The sequence below is a fragment of the Protopterus annectens genome, chromosome 7.part0, assembly GCF_019279795.1.
Source record: "Protopterus annectens isolate FY-2018-M chromosome 7.part0, PAN1.0, whole genome shotgun sequence".
Taxonomy (NCBI): Eukaryota; Metazoa; Chordata; order Ceratodontiformes; family Protopteridae; genus Protopterus; species Protopterus annectens.
The window spans coordinates 912,149,634-912,175,590 of record NC_056739.1 but is presented as its reverse complement, the minus strand read 5'-3'; the positions used below and the strand labels follow the sequence as shown (position 1 = coordinate 912,175,590).

Sequence of the window (25,957 nt, the reverse complement as noted above, 5' to 3'; positions counted from 1 at the left end):
TGACCTACCAAGTTCAACTACAAGCACAATTCCTGCCAGGAAAGAAAAATACATTGGCAGACGAACTAAGCAGAAATATCATGGATCCTGACAAGTGGAAACCTACAAGTTTTCACAATGATAACTCAGAAATGGGGGGGGGGGGGCAGAGATGGATCTGTTTGCCTCCCCCCAAAACTACCAACTGCGAAAGTTTTGCACAAGGACATACCACACACTAGCTTGGAAAGTGGACGCCCTGTCATTCAGTTGGAAAACACTAACAGTGTATGCCTTTCCTTCACTACCTCTTCTGGCAAAGGTGCTGCTAAAAGCCAGATTAGAGAGGCCACAAATGATACTCATTGCTCCAGACTGGTCACGCCAACACTGGTATCCAGTATTAAGGAACATGGCTCAAGGCCCACCATGGATTTTACCTCAAATTCTTCACCTGCTGACTCAGCAAAAACAATCAGATTCTATACAGCCAGCTCAAGGCTTTAAATCTGGCTGCATGGCAATTATCTAAACAACCAGTCAACACTTCTCTCTACAGCTGTTATGGATGTCATTCTGGAGGGCAGGAGACCCAGCACCAGGAAAGCCTACTCATACAAATGTAAAAGATTCTGCGCCTGGAACCAGGCTAAAGGCCAAAATCCTCTTGTCCCAAATATTCCTCAGATTCTGCAAAATTTAACTGAGATATTGCACAAAGGCCTTTCCTTTTCATCTGTAAAGATCCACACTTCAGCTATTTCAGCTCATTACAACACGGATCCTCCTATTTTTTCACATCCATTATTAAGACAGTACCTCAGAGGGGCAAAGAACATAAGACCGCCCCGAAGAGCACCAACACCAACTTGGGACCTCAATTTTGGTTTGGAAAAACTTACACTACCGCCCTTCGAGCCAGCTTTTTCAGCTGATTTACAATTTTTATCATGGAAAACTGCCCTGCTGCTAGCAATAACTTCAGCACGAAGAGTCGCAGAGCTACAGGTCCTAATGGCAGTGGAGCCTTTCATCATTTTTCATCAAGACAGAGTCTCTTTACGAACTAACCCTTCCTTTATGCCAAAGGTAGTATCCAGTGTGGCTCTAAACCAAACCATTCATTTACCCACCTTTTATCCAAACCCCCAGAATAAAGGGGAAAGGCTCCTACACTCTTTGGACATTCACAGACAATTACGTTTCTACTTGGATAAAACAAAGGTTTTCAGAAAATCTGATCAGCTCTTTGTATCCTATGCTGCAGAATCTCAAGGAAAGCCTATATCAAAACAGACCATTTCAAAATGGATAGGACATTGTATCCATTTCTGCTACACACACCATGGGAAAACCTGTACTTGGTAACATTAGGCCTCATTCCACCAGGGCTACAGCAACATCAGCAGCCTTCCTCAGAGGGGTACCAACCAAGGATATGTTGGAAGCTGCAACTTGGAGTTCAGTGCACACCTTCACCAAGCACTACCACTTACCTCTATACTCAAAAACTAGAGCTGGCTTTGCCACTGCAGTTTTGCAGGGCCTACTAGCTTCTCCAAACCCTGTTTAGTACCAACCGCCCAGCCTTAGCTTTGGGATTCAACCCAAGTGTGATGACTGCAGCAGTGTAACACAATGAACATAGTACAGTTTTGTACCTACCATAAATGCAGATGTTCAAGTGTTCACACTGCTGCAGTCCAGGTTACCCTCCCCTCTTCTTACCTGGGTTTTATGTATAGCTCCCTGTTTATACAATCTGTATGATGTATTTCTATATGGTGTATTTGCTTACAGCTGTGGCTATTGTTTTCTACTTATGTAATTTACTTAGGATTATGTATTGCCTCCCTATTTGGGGGCACCTGACATCTGGGGCAAGAAAAATTGAAGAAAATGGCGTTGGCTGCCTCTTTTATACCCCTGTCGCACTGACGTCGGGGAAGAAGCGACAGCAACTGACGCCGGACCAAGACTTTGGAACTCGGCCCAACTGCGGGACCGCCTGACGGCAGATAACCCAAGTGTGATGACTGCAGCAGTGTGAACACTCTAACATCTACATTTATGGTAGGTACAAAACTGTACTTTCTAAATTTCACTTAAACCAAACAATTGAATTGCCAGTGTTCTTCCCTAATCACTCCAGTAAAGCAGAGTATACATTCCACCAATTTGGATGTGCACAGACAACTACGTTTCTATATCCACCTGACCAAAGAATTTAGAAAATCAGAACAACTGTTTATTTTCTTTGCTGAGGCAAGAATGGGCTTGCCAGTTTCCAAGGTTACACTTTCAAACTGGATCTCTAGTTGTATTTCCTTTATTTACAGTTCTCAAAGAAAGGAGTTACCCTTTAAAGTCAAAGCGTATTCCACCAGGTCCTTCTCTACTTCTGCTGCTTTCCAAGCCAGGATACCTATTGATAGTATTTGTGCAGCAGCAACATGGGCTACCCCTCATACCTTCATTTCCCATTATAAATTGGATTTAACTTCCAAGGGTAGAGTTTCATTTGGTTCCACGGTACTCAGGAGTATCTTCCAGTGAGCCACCCATTCAAGATGCTAGGGACGCTGTCCCACATGTAATAATGGAGGTGAGATAGGACTACATAACATAAAGAAGTTATATACTCACCATAACGTTCCATGTATGTAATCCATCTCGCCAAACATTATTACGAACCCACCCACCAGCCCCCTTCCTGGAGGATCTGGATACAGTTTTTCCTTTTCTACAGTGGTTTTTGCCACAAGGGCACCTTTTTATTACAGTTTATTCTTCCAGACCTTTGTCCTTTTTCCTGTCTTATTCTGGTAGACTAGTAGCAAACAAGATCTGGGTAATGTGCGCATGCATCATGGGATACCTATTAGCCACGAGCCAATCAGAAGTTTTCAGGCTTTCTAAACGGCCGAGTCGGAGCCGAGGATCGGCTCCGAACCCACATGTAATAATGTTCGGCGCGATGGACTACATACATGAAATGTTATGGTGAGTGCATAACTTCATTTTTCATAAAATATTTAAAAAGTCATGGAGCCTCTTTAGGGACAAGCAGTTAGTAACTGATAAAAGCAGGCCTTGAGTCAAGAAAAATTGCTCCTCCTGTGACAGAGCTTTGTCTCCTACAACACAGGGTGCACAAGCTCTTTTCACCATATCACATCATCACATCATTGCCTCAAGGAGGTTCAGAAAGGAGACTTACTTTTAGAGTCCACTCCATCATTGTTGATTGTAGGTAACGTAGTTCACAGTGCTGGAAGTCTTCAGGGAAGAGATCCCTTTGAACGTCAGTCCCCAGGTGTCCATGATGGTACTTGCTGTTGAACTTATTTCCGTTTTAACTTCAAAGATTGTCCAGGTTTCTTACAGTCCCTTGATAGTAAATATCTTGGGAGTTGTGGCTGTGAACGTCAAGTGGTTTATGGTATCCTGGGGGAGGTAGAGGGATTAGAGGAGGGGAAAGGAATACTGGAAAGGTTGTGAGAAAGTTAAATAAAGGGAAGCATTTTTTGTATAGACAGTTGGGGAAAGGGGATGCTTTGAAAAAGCTACAGAAGCAGTAGACCAAGGAATGGATGACGTTAAGTTCTGTGTGGATTTGGAGAAGATGGAAGAACATTAGGATACAGAGGGTTGATAAGAAACCACATGTTCTTCATGTTTCACTGTTGCAGTCATCACGTTTGGGTTATCTGCTTGCAGTTGCCCTCAGTCGGCCTGATTATTAAAGTCTTGGGTCCTGCGTCGGTTGCTGTTTCATCTTCTATGACGTCAGGTAGTCAGGGGTATAAAGCATGCAACCGACGATATTACACTAGTCTTTCTTGCCATACAGTGCCCGAAGCAGAATCAGTTCGCAAGTGATGGTCGGCCGACTCCTGAAATTTTCGTTTTCGAGTTTCACTACCGAAGCCTTCAACTAAGCTAAGTACCCCGTTGGGGAAACTTTTTCTTGCTCTAATCCGATGTCATTTTGGAAAGCAAATACCTCATAAAGATTTTCATTAGTACTGTATTCCTTGCCTAGGCCCTGACCACGATTTACCTCGCTATCGGTTTTGTGCCTTATTTAAACAACAAACTATTCGTCGTCAGTCCAGATATGGCTTCTGTAAGCCACTCGACTACCAACATTCAGAAAAAATGCAAAGATAGACAGAGACAGACCGCATAGGTCCAAAGCTCCCGACGACGCTTCTCCTAAGCTAGTCGCCAGTTCGCCTGTACTCAGTGAGGCGCTTTTGCAGCCCCTGATACCCACTACTTCAGATTTGAAGGCCTCTACTGAGACCCATTCAGAGTCCGGTATGTCGTGAGATGCTTCAACTGTGGATGTCTCTACCTTGGATGGGTCCAGAGCCGCTGTGCATGCATCGGCTTCTGAGGGTGTATTCAGGCCTACTGATTTGCATATTAAACCAACACCATCTTCTTCTTCAAGGCCTAAAACTAGATCCATGCCTAGAAAACCGATGCCCAGACCGCATGGTCAGGCCTCTATGCCTAAAAAACAAATGATAAGAATGGCTGAAGACCTTATTACTTTAATCAAGGGAAGCCAACTTGCCCCTCTAAGAGACCTTGGTCTGAATTTGCTTATAATTATTCTGATTAGGGTTCTGAAATTTCTGTTTCCCCTAATGACCAGGATTTACCATTATCTTCCTTTGAGGATTCTGATGCAGAGGACTCTATTCCCTTTGCTTCCCCTCCAGAGGATTCCGTTTCGGTGAAACCTTGCATACTTTAGGGAGCATTTTCGATGGGAAAGCCAGGATTACTCTGACTCTAAAAAGAGGCTTAGGGCTTTCTTACTCCTGCCCCAACACAGGCCTTTAGCTATCCCCCATGTCCTGGACATTGTTCATGATGCCTTTTCGAAATCCAGCTTGGCCCCTGACTCTACCTCCTGCTCCCAGAAAATCAGATAGATATTACAGGGTTCCTGACTCTCACAAGTTACTCTTTAAAAATCCTACTGCGGATCCTGAGACCATTTCAGAGGGACCCAAGGGCATTAAGGCTACTACTACCAAAAATCCTGCCCCCTCTGATAGAGATTCCAGGGCGCTGGATAGATGAGGTAAGAAGGTATACACTTCTGCAATCTTGGCCATTACAGCCTTAAATTGCCAGTTTCGTATGTTAAAGTATCAGTAGCATATTATTGGATTGCTTAAACAGAAAATTATGTTGATTTACAGGATTTAATGCATTCTGCTGAACAAGTTGGAAAACATACTTTGCAATGTGGGTTTGAGTCACTAGAGGCATCTTGCAGGGCTGCTGTCACTGGGTCTGTACTTAGAAGGCATGCTTGGCTTAAAGAGCAATCTTTGCCAGGTCATGTTAAAGCTAAATTGCTGGATGCTCCCTTAAACCAGGACCGCCTGTTAGTAGTACTTAAAAAGATGGAGGAAAAAGCTAAATCTATGCAAACTGTTAAAGATTTCCTGCAAGTACAGCCTCCCAGATTTAGTAGGCATTGGCCCTCTTAAGAATTGGTCCTTTCCTGCCTCTCCCAGGCCTTCTCAGTCCAAACCCAGAACCAGCAGAACACCCAGGCTTCAGTCCCAAGATACTCACAGGACTAAGCAGTGAGGGGGCTTCCACCTCCAAAGCAGGGAGTAGTAAGACTCCTCTCCCTATGGTAAACTATCTCAATGACTTAACTTTAAAACTTCCAAGCCCTACAGAACTGACTGCTCCTTTGGGGGAAAGATTGCCCTGCAGGCAAAAAATTGGGAACTCATTACCCAGGGCAAATGGGTTTTAAATATAGTTTCCCAAGGATACAGATTCCACTTCCAACTTACCAACCCCAAACAGCTGGCCAGATCTACCCCCAAATCAGTGGGCAGAGGCTCAAAAGCAAGTTCTCTCTCTCTTAAGTATCAGGCTATTCAAACTGTCCCAGAAGAGGAAAGGGGACAAGGTTTCTACTCAAGACTTTTCCTGGTGCCCAGAAAAGACAACTCCTGGCATCCTATCCTGGATCTCTCTATCCTAAACACATTTTTGGTGATCCCAAAATTCAAGATGCTAACCTTTCACCAGTTGCTTCCTATGCTAGGCAAGGATGCCTGCTTGGCAACACTGGATTTAAAGGAAGCCTACCTGCACATCCCAATCAGGGAATCTTGCAGAAAATACCTATGCTTCAAAGCAGGCTACATGCACCATCAGTTCTCTGCACTGCCCTTTGGCTTATCTACTGCACCCAGGGTATTCACAAAGTGCCTAGCTCCTGTCATTGCATTTGCAGGCAAATAAATATTCAAATATACCCATACCTGGGCAATTGGTAATTCAGGCAGAAAGCCAGGACATACTATTGAATCATCTGGTGTTTGTACAAAAAACGCTAACTTCTCTGGGGTACGCCATAAACTAAAATAAATCACATCTTGTACCCTGCCAACAAATTGTATTCCTGGGAGGAAGCTTGAACACAACTTCCCAGATGGCTTTCCTCATGCCAGAGGAAACAAGTTCATTTGATAGTCTTCTTCAAACTGCTGGTCACAAAGACCCAGCTGTCTGCAAGGGAAATACTGTAAGCCTTGGGGTTCATGGCTTCCTGCATTCTCCTAATTCCATATGCAAGACTGCATATGAGGAAACTACAATGGTATCTAAAAAGCCTATGGTGTCAACATTCTCAGGATCTAGAAGCTATGATTCCTATCATACCTTGCTTACAGACAGAGTTCCTTTGGTGGGTAGAGACCTGCCACCAAAACAAGGGACTGCCATTCAATCTACCCCCTGCCGCCCAAACCCTAACAACAGACGCATCAGACTATGCATGGGGGGGGCTCACTTGGCAAGGAAGTGCATTCAGGGCAAATAGAACCCAAGTCAAATGCACCTGCATATCAATCAAAAAGAAATGTTAGCTGTACAGAATTCTCTGACAGCCTTCAGGGACCGCATTCTTCCAGGACAATGGTAAAGACAGACAACACCACTGTTATGTGGTACATAAACAAGCAGGGGGGAACCCACTCATACCCTCTCTGCAGACTAGCCATGGCTCTGTGGAACACAGCCTTGTGCTATCAAGTGCACCTACAGGCTCAATTCCTGCCAGGAAAGCTAAATACACTGGCAGATGAACTGAGCAGAAATCTCATGGACCCACACGAGTGGGAACTGGAACCAAAGATATTCATCATGTTGAGAAACAAATGGGGGGAGCCCAGAGATAGACCTGTTTGCTTCCCCCCAGAACTACCAATTGGACAAATTCTGCACAAGGACTCCACACAAACAAGCTTGGAAAGTGAATGCCCTGTCTTTCACCTGGAAAAAACTATCAGTTTATGCCTTTCCACCTCTGCCTCTCCTCTCCAAGGTACTACTAAAGATCAAACAGGACAAACCAAGGACGATACTGATTGTGCCAGACTGGTCACGCCAACACTGGTACTCCTTTTTGTGCAGCGTGCCACTGCTGGCACCATGGTACCTGCTTCAGACCCCTGCCCTGCTGTCTCAGGAGGGACAGATTCTGCACCCTCAACTTCAAACCCTGAACCTGGCAGCCTGGCTAATAACTGATCTCTCCATTACCCATCCCTCAGTAAGCAAGTGTTGGATGTCATTCTGGAGGCAAGGGGGCCTAGCACTAGAAAATCTTATGCTGACAAATGGAAAAGATTCTGTTCCTGGAACCAAACTCAGGGGACAGGCACAGCCGCACCCAATTTACCTCAGATTCTTCAGTACTTAACGGAGATGCTTCACAAGGGCCTTTCCTTTTCCTCCATCAAAATTCATGCCTCAGCCATTTCAGCTCATTACAACACAGACCCATCCCTCTTCTCTCATCCACTGCTGAAGCAGTTCCTCATAGGGGCCATAAACGTAAGACCACCCAGGAGAGCCCCTACTCCAACCCGGGACCTTAACTTTGTATTGGAAAAACTCACTCTACCTCTTTTTGAGCCAGCTGCAAATGCAGAGTTGAAATTCCTTTCTTGGAAAACGGCCTTCCTTTTGGCCATGACTTCAACAAGAAGGGTGTCTGAATTACAGGCCCTTATGGCAGTGGAGCCTTTCATCATCTTTCGTGCGGACAGGGTGTCCCTCAGGAACAATCCCTCCTTCATGCCCAAGGTGGTATCCAGTGTGGCTCTTAATCAGTCCATTCATTTGCCAACCTTCTTTTCTAATCCACAGAACAAAGGGGAACGAATACTGCACTCCTTAGATGTGCACAGACAACTTAGATTTTACTTGGACAGGGCTAAACCTCTCAGGAAATCTGAACAGCTGCTGGTTCCATTTGCAACAGGGGGAGGGGAAGGCCATTTCAAAGCAAACCATTTCTAAATGGATAGGCCATTGCATTAATTTCTGCTATAAGCACCATGGCAAACCTACCCCACAAGGGGATAAGACCACATTCAACCAGGACTGCATCTACCTCTGCAGCCTTCTTCAGAGGTGTCCCTATCAGGGACATCCTAGAAGCTGCTACCTGGAGTTCTATACATACCTTCACCAAGCATTGCCATTTGCCAATTTTCTTTAAATCCAGAGCTGGCTTTGCCACTGCAGTCTTGCAGGGCCTTATAGCTGGTTCTAATGCTATCTAAATTCCTCCTCCCATCCTTAGCTTTGGGAAACTACCCAAATGTGATGACTGCAACTGTGAAACATGAAGAACATAGTACAGTTTTGTACACTTACCATAAATGTAGATGTTCAAGTGTATTTACTGTTGCAGTCCTGGTTACCCTCCCTCCAGCCCCCTGACTTCTTTTGGCTATATCTCTATTCTTGTTTACTATGCTTAAAGCTTTTTGGTGTATTTGCTTTTTTGTTGGAGGTGTAACCTTGTTTTTATAGTTGCTTCCCATTATGGGGGTACCTGATATCTGTGGCAAGAAAAACTGATGTAACAGCGTCTGCTGCATACTTTATACCCCTGACTACCTGACGTCATGGAAGATGAGACAGCAACCGACGCAGGACCCAAGACTTTGATAATCAGGCTGACTGAGGGCAACTGCAAGTAGATAACCCAAATGTGATGACTGCAACAGTGAATACACTCTAACATCTACATTTATGGTAAGTGTACACAACTTTACTTTCTGTCTTGATAACGTAGTACTCCAGTCAGATTATTCAGATGTGGCACTGTTGGATGGGAAGATGTATTGCTGATCAGATGCATAAATGGTGGTAGTGTGTAGTTGTCAGTGAGATATTGGGGGAAGGCTAGGAAATTGACTTAGGATGTCTGCATGAAAACATAGAAGTTCGGGTAGTGGCAGAACAGGTGAAAAATGGTTTAGCAAGAGCATGAAAGATCCTTTCCTTTCTGACCTTCTTTACTTTCGCAGACCAAGTAGTTCCTCAAATAAAGGAGCTGTTGCAAATAAAGAAACAAAACCTGCATCTGTAGATAAATAAGATAACGTTGGTGTGATACATTCATATCACAACATACCACTAAGCTAGTCTTATAATGATCTGCAAACCAATTGCCTAGTAGTTAATCTTTGAGAACCTATGGAGGAGAACAACTTAGGAATATATACTATGGGAATCGCACAAAGATGGTTGTGAAGAATCTACTTGGGGCATAGAGACTGGGTTGAGAGGACACTGAGTTTGATGAAGGATGGATGGGAGATATTCCTGAGGGGGTCAGAACTAATGATAATGGTGCTAGGGGTACAGGTGGTGGTAATTCTTTAGGGTTTTAAATGTAGTGTGGATTTAATTTAGAGACATGTAGAACTTGCAGTCTTCTTTGGAAGCATGGGAATATGTCATCTTAATTTAAATGTTTTTTTGTGCTTTTCATGCTTTTCTGGGAGTATGTTACTAAAATATTTGAAGATGGATTATTTTTCTTGGCAGTGGAAGTTTAGTGACTATTGAATATATTATGGCATTGGTAGTGTTTTGTAACATGTTGTTATAAGGTGCATACTTTGTCTTAGTACAAATATCTCAAATGATACTACCACCTGTAGTGTAGCACCAAAAATTAATTTCCTTACATTTTAAAGATCCTGTTAATGGCATGTATAAGTATTGCTTTGGAATAAAATGAAGAGTAAAGATAAACATTTAGAAAGGAAACATATCTTGAAGTGAGAGAACTTTATAGTCTTTCTTAGATAATACAGTTACTTGCTTTTTCTTTCACTTGTATATCTTTTGGTTAAAAAAATGACAGAGTAAACACTACTAAAAACAAAAAAAGAGTCACAAGAATGTTTAGGGACTTTAGTGGGACAAGCATGATAGTAGTAGAATTATTATCAGAAAAACCACTGAGCATAGTCCAGCTCTTAAGATACCACCAAACAATAAGGGAAGTGATGTCCTGGATAGTTTGGTAACAAACAACAAAAAAATTAATTCTTCAGCCTCTTTAAGGATAAGGTTTATTAACTATTGGACCAGCATGACAGTGCCAGAATGATGATGATGCTTTCAGGCAGACTTTATCACCTGGCTGAATTCCTGTTTGAAGGTAAAGGAAACAAAATTGAACTGGATAACCAGTAAGGAGTGTCCACACTACCGAAGGTGTTTGTTACTGTTGATACAGCTTCATAGCAGCTACTTCTGGTACTGATAATTGACATATTTGGGTGTATATTCAAGACAGATAGCACTGCAATTATATGGGTTTGTGTGCCCTTTGCATGTGTGCATCTTTTACTGATTGTTTTACATCTATGGGAGAAGTCTGATAGAAAATGGTATGTGGACATTTTTGCAACGGTTTCACTTTTGTGGGAAAAAGTAGTCAGTTTGGGCATCTCTTAATATGTAAGAGAAGTCTGATAAAAAGTCAGAAAGCAAGCCAGTGGATACTGTTTTTTTTTTCATTCTCCTACCCCAAGGATCCCATCTCAACTAGTTGCATTGATTTCTTTCTGTTTAGTTTTTTATACCTTACTGTACTTAGTGTAAAATACTATACTAAAATCTGATATCTTTATATTTTTGCTTCCCTTTTTGTCAGTCATCAGCCCCCTCCTGACCAATAGGTCCATTTATTCCATACCATCATGCAAAGGTTGACTGGGAAGGGCCATCATTTAGACAACCATCAGGGGTGGTTTTGAGATTTTTCATGATTTTCTACCCCTGCCTCTCACATATACTTGGTTAAACAGCAAGGAAAGATATGCAATGGATTGACTGCCAAGGACGGCATCACACTTCCGCAAGGGCACTCCCTTTAAGCAGCCCTGCCCCTCTCCAGAAGAAAAACAGTGATTGTTTCTTCAGTCTGTACCAGGAAACCACACTACTTAATGTGCCCCAAAGGGCTTACATTCCTTCCATCCTACCCCCAAGAGAGAGAGAGAGGTGAGTAGGACATTCCCCTTGACTCCCCTCCCCTTTTCCTGCCTGACTGCTTCAGAGCCACGGCCACTACACTGTTACCTTTTTGGCTGCTGCTTCATACCCTTAACTTGTATACTTGTTTTTTTTCTTTGTCTTTTTTTTTTTGTCATTTTTTAGCGGGTCCAACCTATCCTTAACTGCTGTACTTGATTTAGATTTTTTTTAACACTATTGTCCGATTGTTGCACATTACTGCACTTCACCTGTTACACTGCACTGCATTATATTTAGAACGTACTGATAAACACTGTTTCTCATAGTTATACTGTTTTTGATTTGTTATTCCATTTAGTCATTTCTTCCTACATTGTTAATGTGTGCTTGTACTCATGTTTTGATCTGCTTCCATGTACTGCACTGTACTGTGCTGTTTTGTGCCTGTTAGTTGTAGCATTAGTGTATTATACTGCATGTTTTAAGCCTGCTGTATTTGTGAGATATGTTTATTGATCTATACTATTTCTATACCTGCTTAAGGTGTGTACTGCACTGAACTGTTTTAAGTCTGCTTAAGTCGTGCATACCCATGCAAGCAGTGTGTTCTTTATTTGCATTAATATTCTGTCCACTGTACTGGATATCTGCATTAGTATACAGCGTTTTCCAGGGCTACTTTGTGTATGGCTTCCATGCCTGCATTGAGGTCCTCTCTGGTATATGCTGTACTTTGTGACCTAACCGTGCCCTGCTTGGTACATCCATGCTTGCATGGTGTTCTTCATCATGTTAACATACTGTATTGTGTAATATAAACCTGCAGTAGTTGTGCCTGTTTGTGGTTATTCCTGTTTGACATTTTGACACATGCACACAAAGCTGATTCAGTAATCAGTTCACTAAATGTAACCTGGCCCAGAGAACATAAAGATAATGTGCACTGCTGATCTGCTCATGGGTTTCCAACATCCACAGCCAGACTAGGACTGCACAGTGAACACTTACAGAGCTGAATTTTTGCCCTACCACCCCAGGCCTCTTTCTTGTCACTCCCTCTGTGAGTCACAGTGCCTTTACTCTCAGGGTAACTGCTTTTCAAACATATTGTTCTCCCTCACACAGACACACAATTTTCAGGGAAGGCTAGAAGAATGTTTCAGTTACACACTGCTTTGTTCTTGAGGCAGTAGTCCTACAACCTCTCTAGGTATGACTAGAAAAGAAATGCATCATTTACCTGACCACTCTTGTTTTAGCTAAATATAAAGTATAAAACATTAATGTATTACTTTTTGTAAAAAATATCCGACTTATGGAGAGGAATGCCATAGTTTGCCAACCTACAATGCTCAGTCATAATACTACCTGTGCAGATAATAAACAACAGTGCATAAATTAATTAATAAATGCCAGCCACAAGATCTTAAAAGCATATAAATAAAACATAACTTAATAAACAATGTTGGTATAGTTTAAATATGCAGATATCCCTTATGAAGAAATACTGACAACAACATGACACTGTTCTTGGGTACCTTGCTCTGCTAACAGGCCTCAGACTTGAGCTAGAGAATGTCTAGTGGGTGGTTTATTGGTTTCCATAGGTCTGCTGAGTGAGGAGAGGCTCCCAGAAGTAGGCAGTGGTCAGCTGTGGTATAGAAGGACAAAGAACATTAAGAAAAAGAAAAAAAACTGTGCGTGTCCACTGCAGCCATTTTTGCTGCAGTCAAAGTGGCTGTCTTTTCATTTGTATATACAGCAGTAGTACTTTAAGTCGAGGACTGAATCTATTTCATGCTTTTGGTCTCTGCCTTTTGAGGCTTCATCTCTTGGATGCCTACTAGCACTGACTTCATGAGAAGTTTTACTGCTTGAAGTTCTTTTCTGAAGTGGATCCTGCTATCAGATGTAACAGATGTATGCTTATGTTGTCATTTGATTTGTGAGAGGACCCTTGAGAATAGGTTCGGTCACCCTTTTTCTATCCTCTGTGTCTAGGTGGACTCTGTATTGACATCTGCTGGAGTTCCTTATAAGTCAGTGCATCTGTTTCCCTATAATAATAATGGTACCCATTTGCTAAGTTGGTTGGTTCAGTAGACGCAGTCTCTTTATAGAGGATACCTAGGAGCAGTGTTTGCTTAAGTGACTTGCTCAAGGTCACAGTAGGCAAATGAGACCTAAGGGAATCAAAGTCTGTAGCACCGGGACTACAGCTCACAGCCTTAACCATCTGTGGCAACTGCAGGTTTCAAATCTTTTGTTTTGTTCCTTGATTTGCAGGAAATGGTGTTCAGTCAGATGTTGGGAGTAAACTGTTAGGCTGCATGATTAGGTATGTTCTTCTAATGCAGTTGGTGGTATTGCCATAGGCTAGCAGAAGGAGTATACACACCTACATATGCAAATGCTTTAGGGGAGAGTAGCCAGAAGGAAAGATGATGAAAGAGGGAAATCCAAATCTTACACTCGCCAAGGAGAGTCTACTGATATTTTAGATGAAATAATAATGTATACAATTATATATAATATAATATTATATAATAACATATAATATAATAACTATATAGTAATAATAATATCTATTATTTATATTTTTAAGGCAGCCCTAATGTGGGAGTTGATGACATTTGTTTATAACTCCACTACATCTGATTACCTACTTGGTCTGTTTTCCTGACATATGAGGTATTTCTGTTGTTGAGCCAAGAGCAAGGAGTTTGTCTCCAGTTGTGACTTGGGGACTCAGTGTCAGGAATATGTGCAAGAAATATAGGAGTTTAATAGTAGGTGGTTAGTATTGGTTAAATTTGATGCACATGGTGCAGACCTGAAAGGCAAGCATGTAGGAATAATGAGGAACAATAGAAAAAAGATCCCTTTGTATTGAAGAATGTGATCATTTACTGCTTCTTTTTTCTTTATTATTAGGCTGACACTCTGAAGGAGCGTTACCAGAAGATTGGTGATACAAAGAGGAATACTCCAGTTGAGGTTCTCTGTGAGAACTTTCCGGGTAAGAAGTGGGGAAAAGGAATAATTGTTTGATGATTTTGCTGGCATCTCAGTCATATTGATGCATAAATATAACTTTCTCCACCACACACTATTCCCCATTGGAAGAATTCCAGTGATGCTTGCTCCAGTTTTTTAGAGGTTTCATTTTTTTTCTATGCATGTACTATTTTTTGATATTAATAAGATGTTCTTCGTGTTTCACTGTTGCAGTCATCACATTTGCGTTATATGCTTGCAGTAGCCCTCAGTTGGCCTGATTGTCAAAGTCCTGGGTCCTGTGTCGGTTGCCGTCTCATCTTCCATGATGTCAGGTAGTCAGGGGTATAAAGCATGCAGCTGACGCCATTACACCAGTCTTTCTTGCCATGCGGTGCCCGAAGCAGAAGCAGTTCGCAAGTGCCGGTCGGCCGACTCCTGAAATTTTCATTTTCAAGTTTCAGAACCGTAGTCTTCAACTAAAGCTAAACCCCATTGGGGAAACTTTTTCTTGCTCTTTACTGATGTCAGTAAAAGTTAATAATTACATTTCTTGTGGTAAGCAAATACCTCATAAAGATTTTCATTCCTACTGTATTCCTTCCCTGGGCCCTGACCACGACGTACCTAACTGTCCGTTTTGTGCCTTATTTAACCAACGAACTATCCATCATCTGTATATTTACGTTTCTAAATATTTTCGTTCTCGGTTCAATTATCCAGATATGTCTTCGGTAAGCCATCCGACTACCAACATTCTGAAAAAACACAAAGATAAAGACAGAGACAGGCTGCCTAGGCACAAAGCTGCAGACAAAGCTTCTCCTAAGCCAGTCGGCAGTTCACCAGTACTCAGTGAGGCGCTTTCGCAGCCTCTGATACCCGCTACTTCAGATTCGCAGACCTCTACTGAGACCCATTCGGAGTCCGTTATGGCATGAGATGCTTCAACTGTGGAACCTGTGGATGTCTCTACCTTGGATGGGTCCGGAGCCACTGTGCAGGCACTGGCTTCTGAGGGTGTATTCAGGCCTACTGACTTGCATATTAAACCGACGCCACCTGGCCTAAAACTCGATCCATGCTTAGAAAACTGACTCCCAGACCGCATGCTCAGGCCCCTATGCATAAAAAACAAATGATAAGAATGGCTGAAGACCTTATTACTTTAATCAAGGGAAGCCAACCTTCCCCTTCTAGGAGACTTGGGACTGAATCTGCTTATGATACTTCTGACCAGGATTCTGAAATTTCTGTTTCTCCTGATGACCAGGATTTACCCTTATCTACCTAAGAGGATTCTGATGCAGAGGACTCTATTCCCTCTGCTTCCCATCCAGAGGATTTCTCTTTTGGTGAAACCTTACATACTCTTAGGGAGCATTTCCGCTGGGAAAGCCAGGATTAATCTGATTCTAAAAAGTGGCTTAGGGATTTCTTACTCCTGCCTCAACACAGGCCTTTAGCTATCCCTCCTGTACTAGACATTGTTGATGATGCCTTTTCGGAATCTAGTTTGACCCCTGATTCTTTACCTCCTGCTCCCAGAAAACCTGATAGTTATTGCAGGGTTCCTGACTCTTACAAGTTCCTTTTCAAAAATCCTGCTGCAGATCCTGAGACCATTTCACAGGGACCCAAAGGCATTAAGGCTACTACTGCCAAAAATCCTAACCCTTCTGATAGAGACTCCAGGGTGCTGGATGGATGGGTTAAGAAGGTGTACAGTTCTGCATCCTTGGCCATTAGGGCCGTAAACTGTCAGTTTCTTATGTTAAAGTATCAGCAACATGTTATTGGATTACTTAAACAGAAAATGATGTTGATTCCTGACTGTGCCGAAAATAAAGATTTACAGGATTTAATGCATTCTGCTGAACAGGTTGGAAAACATACTTTGCAATGTGGTTTTGATTCATTGGAGGCATCTTGCAGGGCTGCTGTCACTGGGTCTGTACTTAGAAGGCATGCTTGGCTTAAGGAGCACTCTTTGCCGGTTCATGTTAAAGCTAAATTGTTGAATGCTCCCTTAAATCAGGACCGGCTGTTTGGCAACAAAGCAGAAGAAGTTCTTAAAAAGATGGAGGAAAAAGTTAAATCTATGCAAACTGTTAAGGATTTCCTACAAGTGCAGCCTCCAAGATTTAGTAGGCATTGGCCCTCTAAGAATTGGTCCTTTTCTGCCTTTTCCAGGCCTTCTTAGTCCAAACCCAGAACCAGCAGAACCCCCAGGTTTCAGTCCCAGGGTACGCACAGGACTAAGCAGGTGGGGGCTTCCGCATCCAAATCAGGGAGTAGTAAGACACCCCCCTATGGTAAGCTGTCTCAGTGACTTAACTTTAAAACTTCCAAGCACTTCTTAACTGACTGCTCCTTTAGGACGAAAGATTGCTCTGCAGGCCAAACTCTGGGAACTCATTACCCCAGGACAAATGGGTTTTAAATATAGTTTTCAGGTCTACACCGTTCCTCCGCATATAAAAAATACATCCATTCATTACTTTTAAATAGAGGATTAATTCTATCACATGATTAAGCCAGCCAAAATACTTAAAGGAACATGAGCAATTAACCTATCTTAAACATTAGTTAAAATCTAACTTTTATAAACATTCATTAAAAACATTCATTAAAAAATATTGTTATAAATACTAAACAAAATTTGCATATACAGTATAATATATAAAAATATATAAACAGTATATATGGGAAATAACAGAGCCACAAACATTCAAAGATATTGTTTTTGCCTATTTATCAAAATTGGTTTTATACTAACAGCACTATTAAGACCAGGTGGTTTATCTGCTTGTAAACGAACTATCCATTCATATTCCCTTGTTTGTAGATAGTTATCTAGATCACCTCCCCTTGATCCTAGAATTAACACACAAATAACTCTAAATTTAAAAATGTGATCTGGGAAGTCCATTATATGCCTATACAACCCATTTGATTCAACTTTTCTTTTCATTTCAGACTTGTGCTCTATTATTCTATCCTTTAATTTCCTACATGTTTTTCCCACATAAAATACATTGCATTGTGTTCACGTTGCTAAATAAACTAACTTTGTCGTATTGCAGTCAGCCCTACATTTAAAGGTGAATTCTTCATTTGTTAAGGGATGCTGGAAGTATCCTATTGTTTCATATATATCCACACAACAAGTGCAATTATGACACTTATATGTTCCTATTTTAGTTGGTATATTTTTTGGAACATCAATAAAATCTTTATAACAGAGCATCTGTTTTATTGTTTGCCCAAATCAGTCATTTTAGAGAACAATGTGTTTATATATGGAATAGATGCATATATCCAGCGTGATGGCATGGCTATGGGCACTTCATGTGGCAACAGCTACGCCAACATGTTTTTAGCTATGTGGGAAGAGGATGTATTGTTTCCTTGTGGTTTACATGCCTCCCACGTATGCTTTTATCATCGTTTTGTGGACGATGTGTTTCTTGTTTGGCAAGGTAATCAAGTTGAACTTGATAGATACATGACCTTGGTCAATGGGTTGACCCCCTATTTGAAATTTACACATCAGTACTCTTCACATCGTATAGACTTCTTGGATGTTTGTGGAGAGGGTGCTAGGAGAAAAAGTGAATACTGGTGTGTATAGGAAGAAATGCTATATGAATGCCCTCCTACATAGGACAAGTATGCACCCACGTTATATATTTCAGCATATTATTAAAGGCCAAGGTATGAGAATTTCTAGGCTTAATGCTACACGAGGGTTATCTGAATGAACTAGATACATTTAAATTGAGACTTGCTCAAAGGGGTTACAAATCACATGAAGTCGAAAGAACTATAGAAGACATGCATAGATTAAGATCAAATAGAGCGGCACCCTACTTCTCTGATCATATACATGAGCCTATAATTGGACAAGTAGACAATGAGCAAATAAAAATACAAATGTACTACACTAATGATAGAAAGGACGTTATCGACATTATCCATAAGCACTGGCCGAGTCTTACCAGCAATCAGGAGATTGGGTCATTAGTGGGCATTACCCCTAAGTTTCAGTATAAAAATAGGAACAACCTTAAGATGTTACTCTGTCACCGCCATGATGGGCGAGACAAAATGGCTTTGATGGGAACCCATCCTTGTAAACAATGTCAATATTGCAAGTATATATGTGAAGCGAATACATTTGAGCACCCAGATACTGGTCAGATATTTACCTTTAGAGTTGATGCCACATGTAATACAGCTAACTTGGTATACCTGGCTAGATGCCAAGAATGCCAAGCTTTCTATGTTGGTACGACTAATAGGGCATTTAAAACTAGGATTAGAGAACACTTATATGCTATTAGGATTGGACATATTAATAATGCACTGGCTAAGCATGTAGGTCAGTATGGTAACCAACACAGCTTTATTTTCATGGCTATAGATAGTGTCCTGCCAATATTAAGACGAGGGAATATTCGTAATACTACTGAGAGAGTAGAAGTTAACTGGATGATCCGGCTTAGAGCAGATAAAGGCAGTGGCCTTAATGAACGAGCTTCTATTCGAGCAGTGTTAAGAGCCAGATGCCTTAAATAAGCGCTATTTACAATATTAACAACTTGTAATTCTATGTTTAGATAGTTTTTTAGTGTAAATATATAATGATAGGCTTTTGAAAATGCCTTAGGAAATGTTTTTAAAGATATCTGTTATAAATGCATGCATTTTTTAATTAGTGACTTCTCAACTTGTGATTTTAACGATTAGTGACTTCTATCAGTTTTGTGAATTTTGTTTTGTATGATTAGCATACTTGCAATGTTTTTGATAGCTCTTTACATAAATGGTATACACAGTTTAACACAGTTTAATGCATATATAGCACATACTGATCGAGAAATTTTCATTTTTTGAGCTTTATGCAACAGTTGATGCCTTTTCTAATGGCTGCAGTTACTATTATTAAGATACGTCTTTTTTAGCAACAAGCATTATATATCACTAAGTTCTTAGTAAGCATTGAATGATGTGTACTTTGTAAATTCTTAATAGATGTGAATTTATTTTGTTTAGCATAGAAGTATTAAGACACTGAACTTTTTTAATGATGCTTTCAATAACCTGGTTTGTATCACTTTAAAGCTCTATAAGATGAAACACATGACTACTATAAAAGGAGCAGACTGATTTTTTGAATGTTAACGGTCTGAGGAAGCAAATGTGAAAGCGCTTACCGACAACAATTTTATCAAATAAATTCTTTTGCTTTTAAATCTAAGCTTGGTTCTTGGAGAATATCCCAGTTGCAGTTACAGGCACTTTATGAATGGATTATTGAGCAGCTTTGGTTACCTCTCTGTCTTTATATTTGGCTTGTTCTTTATTGTTTGGTTTTTGAACAGAGGGGGATTTACACCGTTGGATAAGAACTTTTGGTTATTATTCATTGTTTGGTGTTTATACGTTATCCACGGTGACATGGCTGGAACAAATGAAGATATTGAGTTGGATTATAGACCAGATGCCACAGCACAAGACACTGAAGCAAGCGGTTTGCCAACATTAAGTAACACTGAAGCAAGATCTCACCTCAACAAACAGGCAAGTGATAAAAGTTTTGATATTGCTAACAGGAGCGAATGCTTAAAGAAGAAGTTAATGGCCTGTATATTTAATGATGATAATCCACTTATGTATTATGAAACAGAAGACCGGGAAAGTTCTGATACTTTCTCTACAGACATTAAACAACAGTTGCAGGAAGCTGTTCATAATTTGGAGGCTGATATGCTTAAACTGAAACGGTTGTCTACACAAAGACTGCATTTTGAAGCATGCCTTAAAAAGAATATAGTACCAAAAGGTTTAAGAGTACTGAAGATGCCGACTTATGGCGATCAGTACCCTGAGCTTCTCACTAAATGGCAGACGTTAAATCTTGAACATAGTATGAAGTACATGCAGCTTCTTTTAGACTTTTTTAAACCTATAGAAGATGAACTAAAACAGTCAGTTATGATTCAACAATATGATATTAGCACCAAATATCCAGAGACTTTAGCTGATAGAGCAGTTTCCAATATGCTGGATGGCATCATGGTCTATGAAAGACGACTTATACATCAAAAGAAGGACAAAATAGATAGGAATGTACGAGATTATCGCACATCTCATGTGTTTACTTGGCCTAGAGTCCAGCACAATCCGACTAACACTATGACTTCAAATAACAGCACGCCCCTACCAAATAGAGAGAGCCATATACAACTTAACACTGTACCAGAACAATCATCATGCTTACAAGCCTCTGTTACATCTACTAATCTTCACCCAGGGTCCTCTAGTGTTACAGGACCACACTCACATAAAAGTCTGGTTACAGCTGAAGTACATATAGATGGAGGTAGTGTGAGCGTAGAGCCAACAGAGGGTCCTGTAGTACGCTCTAAGACCACTAAGAACATTGCTCTGGGTTCTTCACAATTACCACAAGAAAATTTTTTTCCCCAGTTTCCCCTTCCCGTATCTTTGGGGAGGGGGGACAGACGAGACCGATCTGCCAGTCGGGGAAGGCAGAAACGCAAACTGTCCGGGGAAAGGTCACAAGGACAGACACTCAAGAAAATGTGGAACAAATGAACACTGACCTAGTATGGAATATTTCACATCGACCTTTGGATCCATATGAACTTGAACTATTAAATAAAGGTTTAACATTCATTCCCAGTGTAAATAGTAGAATTACTGATGTACTCACAGACTTGAAACTGTTTAGTAGAAGTGTAATGCTTAGATACCAGTTTGGTAATAATGTTAATTGTGTGCAACCATCATTGAGAAAATTGAGTGAATATGTACCCCAAAATCACCCCCTGTTAGAGGCCTTCTATAAGGTTGTAGAAGATGAAGTCTATCAGTTATTTGCTACTCGAACACATAGTTCACATAGGTCATATAACTTGACTTTCCAACAGAAGCAGGCATTAAATAGGCTTAGAACAGATAAAAATGTAATTTTAGACCAGCAGATAAAGGAGGCCCTTTGGTGGTGATGGATTTTTTACATTATCATAATAACATGTTGGACATGTTAGCAGATGATAGGTACTATAAGACTATATCTGAACAACAGCTTCAGAGTACCATTTATAAAATGATAGATATAGTTCATGATTTGGAAGTTAGTCAGTGCATTGACCAGGAATTGGCAAAATATTTATTTGTGGAGTACCCTATGATACCAAGTATACATGGCATCCCCAAAATACATAAACATGGCACAAACCCCCCCCATGAGGCCTATTGTTTCAGGAGGCGGTTGGAGCACTGAGCCTTTCTCTTTATATGTAGAGAAATATTTAAGACCTGTTGTTGAACGAAATGAGTACATTCTCAGGGATACCAAACAATTTCTAGTAGAATTATATAAGTTCTTTAAGAATACTAATATGTCTCAGAATATGTACTTTGTCACTATGGATGTCCAATCGTTATTTACCATCATACCTAATAGAGAGGGGGTAGAGGCCATAAAAAAGTATTTGATGCTACACAGCGAATATACAGAAAAACATATTGACTTGATTTCTATGTTTATGGAAGTCATTTTAGAGAACAGTGTGTTTATATATGGAACAGATGCATATATCCAGCGTGATGGTGTGGCTGTGGGCACTTCATGTGCCAACAGCTACGCCAACATGTTTTTAGCTATGTGGGAAGAGGATGTATTGTTTCCTTGTGGTTTACATGCCTCCCACGTATGCTTTTATCGTCATTTTGTGGACGATGTGTTTCTTGTTTGGCAAGGTAATCAAGTTGAACTTGATAGATACATGACCTTGGTCAATGGGTTGACCCCCTATTTGAAATTTACACATCAGTACTCTTCACATCGTATAGACTTCTTGGATGTTTATGTGGAGAGGGTGCTAGGAGAAAAAGTGAATACTGGTGTGTATAGGACGAAATGCTATAGGAATGCCCTCCTACATAGGACAAGTATGCACCCACGTTATATATTTCAGAATATTATTAAAGGCAAAGGTATGAGAATTTCTAGGCTTAATGCCACACAAGAGGGTTATCTGAATGAACTAGATACATTTAAATTGAGACTTGCTCAAAGGGGTTACAAATCACAAGAAGTCGAAAGAACTATAGAAGACATACATAGATTAAGATCAAATAGAGCGGCACCCTACTTCTCTGATCATATACATGAGCCTATAATTGGACAAGTAGACAATGAGCAAATAAAAATACAAATGTACTACACTAATGATAGAAAGGACATTATCGACATTATCCATAAGCACTGGCCGATTCTTACCAGCAATCAGGAGATTGGGTCATTAGTGGGCATTACCCCTAAGTTTCAATATAAAAATAGGAACAACCTTAAGATGTTACTCTGTCACCGCCATGATGGGTGAGACAAAATGGCTTTGATGGGAACCCATCCTTGTAAACAATGTCAATATTGCAAGTATATATGTGAAGCGAATACATTTGAGCACCCAGATACTGGTCAGGTATTTACCTTTAGAGTTGATGCCACATGTAATACAGCTAACTTGGTATACCTGGCTAGATGCCAAGAATGCCAAGCTTTCTATGTTGGTAAGACTAATAGGGCATTTAAAACTAGGATTAGAGAACACTTATATGCTATTAGGATTGGACATAATAATAATGCACTGGCTAAGCATGTAGGTCAGTATGCTAACCAACACAGCTTTATTTTCATGGCTATAGATAGTGTCCTGCCAATATTAAGACGAGGGAATATTCGTAATACTACTGAGAGAGTAGAAGTTAACTGGATGATCCGGCTTAGAGCAGATAAAGGCAGTGGCCTTAATGAACGAGCTTCTATTCGACCAGTGTTAAGAGCCAGACGCCTTAAATAAGCGCTATTTACAATATTAACAACTTGTAATTCTATGTTTAGATAGTTTTTTAGTGTAAATATATAATGATAGGCTTTTGAAAATGCCTTAGGAAATGTTTTTAAAGATATCTGTTATAAATGCATGCATTTTTTAATTAGTGACTTCTCAACTTGTGATTTTAACGATTAGTGACTTCTATCAGTTTTGTGAATTTTGTTTTGTATGATTAGCATACTTACAATGTTTTTGATAGTTCTTTACATAAAATGGTATACACAGTTTAACGCATATATAGCACATACTGATTGAGAAATTTTCATTTTTTGAGCTTTATGCAATAGTTGATGCCTTTTTTAATGGCTGCAGTTACTATTATTAAGATATGTCTTTTTTAGCAACAAGCATTATATATCAGTAAGTTCTTAGTAAGCATTGAATGATGTGTACTTTGTAAATTCTTAATAGATGTGAATTGATTTTGTTTAGCATAGAAGTATTAAGACACTGAACTTTTTTAATGATGCTTTCAATAACCTGGTTTGTATCACTACTATAAAAGGAGCAGACTGATTTTTTGAATGTTAACGGTCTGAGGAAGCAAATGTGAAAGCGCTTACCGACAACAATTTTATCAAATAAATTCTTTTGCTTTTAAATCTAAGCTTGGTTCTTGGAGAATATCCCAGTTGCAGTTCCAGGCACTTTATGAATGGATTATTGAGCAGCTTTGGTTACCTCTCTGTCTTTACATCAACTATAGTGTCAGTAAATGTAGGGATGAACTTCATCCCATTAGCTAATAGTTCATACTGTTGATCTGTTAAAGTCACTTTAGAAATATGTACAGTACCTTTATATAAATGACCATACAGTCTTATCTGCAAACTGCCTTGTTTGGTAGTTTGGGACTCTCGTTCTTCCTTTTCATTGCTAGCGTTGAATGCTGTATGGTCTTTTCTGTAGTAGATTGCTTATTCAGCTGCAGTGGGATTTTCTCCGGTTCTTTCAATTGAAACGGTAAAAAAGAAGAGATTTCCATCTGCTTGCATTTTTCCTTCGGTCTCACATCCGTTGTCATCAAATTCTGCGCCGTTAGCGTACTTGCTTTGTTCGTTGTCTTACCAGTCATGGTGGATTCACTGGAGATCGTGCTCCCTTCAACCCTTTCTTCATTAGGCCGACTTCGCTCTCGTTGTGTAGCCAATGCCGGAACAGAGTTTGACACACCTTCCATGCGCTCATCAGGGTTGGTGGTTATGTCCGTTAGCGTTGCCAGTATCTCAAACGCATCCAGCTGATCTAGATTTCCTCGCGTTGTCCTGCCATCCCTATTCACCGTATTAATTATTTTATGGTGATTTGTTGCCTTTTTATAGTCAAATTTTGGCCAAGAAAAGATACGGCCATTTTTAAAATCTTCTGTCACGCTGGAGTTTACGTTTCTTCTGAACCTCCAGTTTACTATCCAGGACTTGGATTCTACTCTGAAACGCCTGGTATTGTTCATTCAAAAAGTCTGTAGTCAACAATTTCACCATATCTTTTTTCCAGCTTCTCTATTTCTTCTAACAGTGTACTCTTCACTTCTTCAAAATATTTATTCATCAGTTTGAACCGGAATTGAAGGACATCCTGGGTTTGAGACCAAGATTTGCCTACAGGAATGGGCAATCAATAAAACAGATGCTCTGTTATAAAGATTTTATTGATGTTCCAAAAAATATACCAACTAAAATAGGAACATATAAGTGTCATAATTGCACTTGTTGTGTGGATATATATGAAACAATAGGATACTTCCAGCATCCCTTAACAAATGAAGAATTCACCTTTAAATGTAGGGCTGACTGCAATACGACAAAGTTAGTTTATTTAGCAACGTGCACACAATGCAATGTATTTTATGTGGGAAAAACATGTAGGAAATTAAAGGATAGAATAATAGAGCACAAGTCTGAAATGAAAAGAAAAGTTGAATCAAAAGGGTTGTATAGGCATATAATGGACTTCCCAGATCACATTTTTTAAATTTAGAGTTATTTGTGTGTTAACTCTAGGATCAAGGGGAGGTGATCTAGATAACTATCTACAAACAAGGGAATATGAATGGATAGTTCGTTTACAAGCAGATAAACCACCTGGTCTTAATAGTGCTGTTTATATAAAACCAATTTTGATAAATAGGTAAAAACAATATCTTTGAATGTTTGTGGCTCTGTTATTTCCCATATGTACTGTTTATATATTTTTATATATTATACTGTATATGCAAATTTTGTTTAGTATTTATAACAATTTTTTTAATGAATGTTTTTAATGAATGTTTATAAAAGATTTTAACTGATGTTTAAGATAGGTTAATTGCTCATGTTCCTTTAAGTATTTTGGCTGGCTTAATCATGTGATAGAATTAATCCTCTATTTAAAAGTAATGAATGGATGTATTTTTGATATGCTGAGGAAGGGTGTAGACCTGAAAGCTTCATTGAATCTTGACGTGTGGTGACTTTCGTGTGTTTTTTGGATTTGCTGAACAACTAAGTGTGTTTTAAATATAGTTTCCCAAGGATACAGATTTCACTTCCACCATTACCAACTCAAACGGTTGGCCAGATCTACCCCCAAATCAGTGGATAGAGGCTCAAAAGCAAGTACTCTCTCTGTCAAGCATAAAGGCTATTCAAACTGTACCAGAAGAGAAAAAGGGACAAGGTTTCTACTCAAGACTTTTCCTGGTACCCAGAAAAGACCATTCATGGCAT

At 40.1% G+C, this 25,957-nt stretch overlaps 1 protein-coding gene across 1 annotated transcript in view; it reads left to right on the top strand.

Annotated features, from left to right (window-relative positions):
• CSNK1G1 (casein kinase 1 gamma 1) overlaps positions 1 to 25,957 on the top strand; it is a 1,702,676-nt gene that overhangs the window by 819,326 nt on the left and 857,393 nt on the right. The window contains exon 7 of the mRNA XM_044077488.1: positions 14,254 to 14,338. Within this exon, the coding sequence (XP_043933423.1) occupies positions 14,254 to 14,338 (85 nt within the window). The remainder of the gene's footprint in view (positions 1 to 14,253; positions 14,339 to 25,957) is intronic.